General features: G+C 45.6%; 1 protein-coding gene across 2 annotated transcripts; it reads right to left on the bottom strand.

Moving 5' to 3' along the window:
- Positions 1–5,174: 5,174 nt before the first annotated feature.
- On the bottom strand, positions 5,175–6,743 carry LOC106580593 (small integral membrane protein 15). 2 transcript variants are annotated; one of them, XM_014161834.3, is made up of 2 exons: positions 6,639–6,743; positions 5,175–5,818 (listed from the first exon to the last, which is right to left on the bottom strand). In XM_014161834.3, the coding sequence occupies exon 2, from the start codon at positions 5,784–5,786 to the stop codon at positions 5,562–5,564; it is 225 nt and encodes a 74-aa protein (XP_014017309.1). In that variant the 5' UTR covers positions 5,787–5,818; positions 6,639–6,743; the 3' UTR covers positions 5,175–5,561. The 2 variants fall into 2 exon arrangements, with proteins under 2 accessions (XP_014017309.1, XP_014017310.1); XM_014161835.3 differs by having other exon boundaries at positions 6,635–6,732.
- Between the last annotated feature and the right edge of the window lie 1,201 nt (positions 6,744–7,944).

The raw sequence follows: 7,944 nt of genomic DNA, 5'->3' as shown, positions 1-7,944 counted from the left end.
TGTGTGTAGTGGTGCCATTTGTCAATGTCCACTGTCTTCAGCTCTGTGAAGACTAATGGATTTGGCTGGAGTGGAACGGTGATAGAATGTTGACAGATTAATGTTGCTTGAAGCTTGTCCATTCATTCATCCTTCACAACAGCAAATGTGCATTGCATTCGCCACAGATCATCTCTCTCTAGCCGCTACATTCATAATGTAGAGCCCAAACCGTCTCTCTCGCTCACTCTCACTCTCACTCTCACTCTCACTCTAACTCTCACTCTCACACTCACACTGACACTCTCACTCTCATTCGCACACTCTCACACTCTCTCTCTCTCACTCTCACACACACATGTGAAACAGGAATGTGAAACAGACATCATTAAGGAATGTTGTGAGAACCTTTACTGCTCAATCATTTTCTCTCCATCCCTTCATCCCTCTCTTCATCTGGATGTCACTGTGCCTGCTCGACTTGTTTAATCAGCAGTTCCCCCCAAAATAATTGGTGTTGGTCCTGCTAGTAGCGCTGTAGAATACAGAATGGGACAGAGGGTTTTAGTATTCCTCTCAGCTCATCTCTCTTCTGTTGCCTGTGATATCTAACCTCTCTTGTCTCCTATACGGCTTGACGTTGATTTGGAGGGCATTGTTAGCGGAGGGCTGCAATTAGATGAGGGTGTCAGTGAGGGTGGGGGGTGGGGGGTGGGGGGGGGCTGTGGTTGGTGGGTTAGGGGGGCTGATTTACATAAGGCTTAGCCCAGATTTGGACACACTCTGAGAGATCTGAGGAGCAGGCCTGAGGGCCACGAGCTAATCATCCATGGCCTGTCAGAACACTGTCACCCCTCGTGTGTGTGTGTGTGTGTGTGTGTGTGTGTGTGTGTGTGTGTGTGTGTGTGTGTGTGTGTGTGTGTGTGTTTGTGTGTGTGTGTGTGTGTGTGTGTGTGTGTGTGTGTGTGTGTGTGTGTGTGTGTGTGTGTGTGTGTGTGTGTGTGTGTGTGTGTGTGTGTGCGAGATATCTCAATTGTGTTTGTCTGTTTGTGTGGGTTGTTTTTTATGCACTTGATTACATGTCTATTTTCCTGCATTGATGTTTTAAAAATGATCTCTCTTTCTCTCTCTCATTGTTTTCTCAGGGTGGATCATCTGGGCCAAGTGGATGGTGGTGGGGGTTAATACTACAGAGTTTGAGTACCTGGAAGGCAGCATATCCTCAGAGTGGGATGGTAATGTGGGGACATCTCTGGGTGGGGTACTGACACTTTAGCTGTATGCTATATGGATGCCTGCTAGTCTCCATGGTACAGTCTAAGTCAAGGAACCTGTGAATCTGGGGCTCGGAATACCACTGTAGTACAGATTACACAATAGTGCTAGGCAACAACAAACTGTACTAGAGCAAACATGAATCACCTATTTATTCAGAAATGGGCACCCTATCTGACAATCTCAAAAACTGTTTACATTTTCCATACAACTAGATAGGAGAAGGTCTCTGTCTCTGACTTGCTTTAGAGAAGGAGGGAGCGATAGAGATGGAGAGAGAGAGGTTAATCCAAGGATCAGAGTAGAAGAGATTTACTGTCTCTTTCTTTATGCTGTATAGTAGTTTAAATGTGTACATTACTACAGTATCCTCTCTGCTTAGACTGGTAAATCACAGAGATACCATATTCTAGCTGTTATCATGTCATGTATCACACTGGAATTCTAAAGAAAGGAAACAGGCAAAATTCTGTTCAGATCACTTACTATTTAGTTAGATATTGTGTTACTTTAACTACACAGTTAAACAAGTGATTCCATGCCGTTACATTGGATGTCAAGTGTAACGGACCGTTTACACTATGAAGCGGCATCGCGCGGTGAAACATCGGAAGCTGTTCCCTTTCAATGGAAGGAAAGCGAGAGAAGCGGAGTGGGCGGGGGACCGTTGAGCGATGCGAGCATGGGCAAGGGAGCTGAACAGGGCCGGACCAAAATTAGGGAATGCTGAACTTTATTCAAATCCTCTGCGATGCGACTGACCATAGCTTTCAACCCCTGCTGGATTGACTGACAATGGCTGTTGATACGTAGCACCCACATGAGGGCGAGGCTAGCGTGGCCAAGCGAGTGCTGCTTGTATAGTGTAAATGGCCGGTAACTGTTCATTTTGTTTGTGCAGTGGGGTGTGTGTTCTAACTCTCGTCTGTCTGTTCCCTTCTCCAGGAAGCAAGGAAGCAGCCTCCCTCCACTGAAGTACGTACCCCTGCTGTGTTTGTGGGAGCTCTTGGGGACTTGGTATGGGGAGGGAAGAGTCTAGGAGAAACACTTTGTTTAGGTTTTTCTCAATTTTCAACAGAGCCAGGAAATATTGGAGGACGGGTGTTGAGTAAATAGCTCTGTCTTTCTGTTTCCGTCTGTCTGTTTGGCAGAAGATGGGACAGGTTGTGGGTGGTGGGAGTAAATCATAGAGAATGATAGAGGCCTCTAGTGGCCAAAAGGCTGTGTTAGCATGGGTAGCACCATTGAGGACTTCCACCATTTTAATGTAGTCAACTGGGTGGGACTTTCAACTTCATTGTCTGATCCCTCCTGGTGACCCTGTTGGAGTCATGTCCAACAGGGTCATCAGGAAGGATCAGCCAATCGTGAAGAAGATAATTGACTACTTCAAAAGGGAGATTGCCTCAATGGCGCTGCCCATGCTGTCACAGACACTATAATGGCACAGATACAATGATGAGCCCTCTATCTATCTCTATGGGCTCAACCGTCACACTTCTCATTTTGGTGGTGTCCCAAATTGCACCCTATTCCCTATGTGGTGCATTACTTTAGACCAGGACCCATAGCTAGACGTCAAGGGCTAGGCCTACGTCACAGAACAGGATCAAAGAGTTAGCCTGCTAACTTTCCTATTCTCAAACATGGAGGTTATGGGAAAGCCTCTACAAGGCTAATACCCAGGCAGCCCCTCTCTGTATACTCCATGCCAATGGCCAATGCCGTTCCTACCTCAGTGTTGCCAGAACATTCTATTCCAATTTTCTGCGTACTGTCTGCCCAGCGCAGTCATCCACAGCTGGACAGTGGTGTAGCCAAAACCGCTCCCCTGGCACTTTATGCCCCCCCTTCCTTAACGCTTAATTTTGTCCCTGTCCAAGTTGACATAAATTGATTGGATTAAATCCTGTCATTAACAGGCTGGAAAAGCGATTCAATATGCTCGCCTCGCTCCCCAAAGCAGGGCTGTTTGGCCCTGGTCTCCCCTCTCCCTTCACAGCCTGCTAGTTCTGCTGCCAACACACAACAGCAACAAGTCCAGGCATCCCTCCCTGGCCATGGCTCTCTGGCTCTGCCAAGGCAAAACTAACACCATGGACTGGACAGTAGCTTTAGGGTTGAGCTCTTATGGATGAGTTGTTAGAGGACTAACTATCCCCTCAAAAAGAGTCTGTTCAAAAACCTTGGTTTTACCTCTGATATTAAATCTGTGTGTGTGTATACCCTTCACAGTAGCTGGTGAGGAACCAGAACTACAGAGAGCACACAAAAGGCAAGGCGAGGGAGGTGGAGGAGAGAGAGAGCTGCTTCCTAAGGAGTACGAGGAAGGGCTGGTGGCCTGGCCTGCTCAGACCATAGCCGAGGGCCACGCCGCCTTCAGCTGGGGCCATCAGACCATAGCCGAGGGCCACGCCGCCTTCAGCTGGGGCCATCAGACCATAGCCGAGGGCCACGCCGCCTTCAGCTGGGGCCATCAGACCATAGCCGAGGGCCACGCCGCCTTCAGCTTCGGCCAGCCAGAGACCAGCGAGGAGCATGTCAGTACAGCTAACACATTCCAGCCTGGCTCCTGGACATCCGCAGCCAAGAAATACACACACACTAACTGGGTCACCACACCAGTATTGCGACACCACGATACTGGATTTTCCAGGGTAAAACATAAAACCCGAAGCAGTCTGAACTCTATGGTCTTTTAAAACCTGTTGTTGTGTGAACCTGAAACTTAAGAAATGTCTGCTTATGTTTGGTTCCTTATTTCCTTGGCATGATACTTCTGAGTATAGTGATACTGGTACCTAACGCACACTGGTACACACACAATACAGTAATAGACCTTCACAGGCTTCCTTCCATCCTTGGCACCATTGTTCAGTGACCCACCTGAAAAGACTGGTCAATTGAAAGCAGCAAGGTAGAGGAAGGATGATGGGAAGGAAGCTTCATAATCCCTCTCCTTTAGTACAGGGAACTTGGGGCTGGAAGGTGGACTGGATCGTATTCATTAGTGCACACTTTAACAAAATGCTTGGCAATGGAAACCGGTCATTTCAAACAAATTTGACATATGCGGTTTCCACTGCAACGCGTGTTATTACGGTTTGCAGTAATGAATACAACAATAGACATGTAAACTAATGGGAGCTCTCAGCTCCTACATGGAAAAACCTTTTATTGCATTGAATCAGGGAATACTTGATATAGTGTGTGGCATTCATGGGGTGTGGAAGACACATTTTCTGATCTCTCCAACTAAACTGTAAAGGCTTTGTATACGAGTTGTGTTGTAATCAAGGTATATTAGATTTTTTGTGGATTGTAAATTAAACTACCAGGCTTGAGCAAACTGGGATGTGATGTAAGTGCTGGCAAGTAGGTGGTACGGTGTTTCTCAGTTGGTAGATCATGGTGATCGCAATGTCATAATGGTGGGTTTGATTCCCGCTGGGGCCACCCATACAAAAAGGCATGCACACACTATTGTAAGTTGATTTGGATCTAGTGTTTGCCAAAATGGCATACATATATTAAATATTTTCAGTGTGACAAGGTTTTTTTTCATGGCTTTACATATGTGGTATGATATACACCCCATCAGACAGCACAAACCTTTTAACCAAATATTATTTTTAACTAAATGAAGCCCATGCATGAAAACAACCTGGAGCACATCTTGGTCGAGTTCCTGCCCGAGTCCATACCAGACTCCTGCCAGTTCTCAAAATGATTGGATAGGTGTTTAATTAGCAGCTATGATATAGCAGTCTACGCCCGACTGAACAGTTGACGACATACAACCATTGGTTGATGCAGTGCAATGCCTGCGCATCAAGTCGGGTTGGAACTCAACCGTTTTCAATGAAGTGTCATACAGGCAGGGTTATGGGGAATTATGTTTTGCAAGAAATACAAGCGTATTTTATTTAGAACTTCATTTAATAAAAACAAGCAAGTGATTCAGAAATGTAATAAGTCATTTAAAATGGAGAAAAACAAAGTAGTTAATGAAATCATTGGAGTGGAGTTGTTCCAAATGGAATGCTAAGTACTGCAACACCACCATAATCAGACAATCCCAGTTTACATGCTGATAGCCCAATCAAATGAGCCTCCTCTGTCTATACAGTTCCCTCTCAGCTCTGTACAGCCACCATGTCGGGCCTACAATCCTTCCTACACTGGACAGGAGTGATGGTCTGTGGTCCTGCACCGGACTGGGTTGAGGAGGCGAGGGGGAGCAGTGTTGCAAGTGAAGAGTGTTGAGCATAGCCGTGTACTGTAGCTATTCTTTCTCCCTCCACAGCTCAGTCTTTCTTGGTCCTCTTGGCCTTGGCAATATTCTCCTGACGTTTCTGCTTCTTCTTCTGTTCGCGGTCGCGCACCTCAATCATCTTGGCCAGTTTCCACGACAACAGGGCACTGGCGATGAAGAGGGGTGTCAGCGCCAGGATGACAGTGGTCAGAAAGCCGTACGGGTCCTTGGCCGCCCATTCCACCAGGTACTCCGCCCACGCCCGCACGTCAATCATCCTGATCGCCAACAGCAACTCCAATCCCAAACCTGGAACGAGAAGGTTTATTATTTAAACATAAGAAGCTTGCAACAAAACATTGCCACTGCCTACACACTGTTGCCCTGCTTAACATTAAACTGCTGACTGGGTACAATTTACTCCCCACCAACAGGTGCTGCTACTCCCCCCAAAATAAACACACTTGTCTTTTCCTACTAGCACTGACTTTGATAAATTGTTATGGGGAAATGTACTTTATACGAATGATGTGGTCTCACCTAGGTAGCTTAAGATTAATGCACTAATTGTAAGTTGCTCTGGATAAGAGCCTCTACTAAATGACTTAATGTCAAATGGAAGTAGCCTAGGTTCTGTTGCTACAGCCACACACAGCTTCAGAATCTGGTGACATCTTCTCAAATCTAACCAAATGTTATGTTTACATTGGATGTCTTGTATGCTGGACTTTAGACCTACCGTGTACTGGTATACAAGTGAAAAACAGTCAAATTGTCTCTGTAATTTTAAAGTCTCAACCATAGATAGTTCCACGCCCAAAAGAGCTATTCCATGAGCATGAAATAGCCTATGCACAACGCACTGAATAGACATTACTTTAGTACTGGAAAAGCAAAAGACAGATTGCCTCTTTACAACTAACATTAACTTAGCCACTAACCGTTAGCTACATAAAGTCAGTTAGCGTCTGTAATCAATTAGGCTAGCGTTAGGTATTTAGCTAGCTTATTTGCATTATAAAACAGCCTCATCGCCCTAGCAACTTTGATCTAGTTTCGCAGTAGACACAGCGACAACTATTTAAATCAAGGCTATATAACAGTGGTATAATTAAGTTAACATACTCACTTAACGGAGATTTTTATTTTTATCCCACGCTGATCCTGCACTCTACCACCAGGAAGTTGGTTCTTGCAATTGGTTATGACGTCTACAGCCTGGCATGTATGGAATTGTAGTTTTATTGTGATAGAAGGATACCAGTGACCTCAGACTCAAGACAAATTCAAGAATGTTAATGGGTGCGTTTGAGCGGATCCCTTTTGTCAAGCCGCTTTTTATTGTGTTGCATTATTGGACCAAAATTGGGCTTGTTCGACATTGCAGCCGACTGACTATTTGTAGATCAGTCAATCACCATTTACCCACAATGCATCATGGATTTGATGCTTTTGAGCTGATCACTTCTGTCAAGACTTTCAAAGTGTGTTGCATTGTGGTAATAAAATATTTCTGACTTGCACCTAAATGTCGACTGCATGAACTTTACAAAAATCCTGTGATCAAAGGTGTCCACATCACCAACGATCTATCATGGTCCAAACACACCAAGACAGTCGTGAAGAGGGCACGACAAAACCTTTTCCCCTCAGGAGACTGAAAAGATTTGGCATGGGTCCCCAGATCCTCAAAAAGTTCTACAACTGCACCATCAAGAGCATCCTGACCGGTTGCATCACCGCCTTGTATGGCAACTGCTCGGCAGGGTAGTCCGTACGGCCCTGTACATCACTGGGGCCAAGCTTCCTGCAGTCCAAGACCTATATAATAGGCAGTGTCAGAGGAAAGCCCATAAAATTGTCAGAGACTCCAGTCACCCAAGTCATAGATTGTTTTCTCTGCTACCGCACGGCAAGCGGTACTGGAGCGCCAAGTCTAGGACCAAAAGGCTCCTTAACAGCTTCTACCCCCAACCATAAGACTGCTGAACAACTAATCAAATGGCCACCAGAATATTACATTGACCCCCCCCCCTCCATTTGTTTTGTACTATTACATTGACCCCGCATGTGACAAATAAAGTTTGATTTGAAGTTTTGACTGCAGTCGACTGCAAGTTTCTGCAATTGCTCTTCACCAACTTCATGCTGCAGTCATCGCCTGCATTGTGGGAGGCTCTATTGTCAACAATAGAGTGGATATACACATTTGATGTGATATTTGAGGCTCTCTCTCACTAATTGATTATACAATGTACACACACCACAGGAGGTTGGTGGCACCTTAACTTGGGAGAACGGGCTTGTGGTAACGGCTGGAGTGGAATTAGTGGAATGGTAACTAATACACCAAACACATGGCTTCCATGTGTTCGATGCCATTTCATTCTCGCAGTTCCAGACATTATTATGAGTCGTCCTCCCCTGACACACAT

Source organism: Salmo salar, chromosome 20, assembly GCF_965601325.2.
Source record: "Salmo salar chromosome 20, fSalSal1, whole genome shotgun sequence".
Taxonomy (NCBI): Eukaryota; Metazoa; Chordata; class Actinopteri; order Salmoniformes; family Salmonidae; genus Salmo; species Salmo salar.
The sequence above is the reverse complement of the archived record's forward strand: the minus strand, read 5'-3'. Positions and strand labels throughout refer to the sequence as shown.

What these genes read in the sequence shown, in the direction of transcription:
- LOC106580593 (XM_014161834.3), bottom strand. Translation starts at nt 5,786, where the DNA reads ATGATTGACGTGCGGGCGTGGGCGGAGTACCTGGTGGAATGGGCGGCC.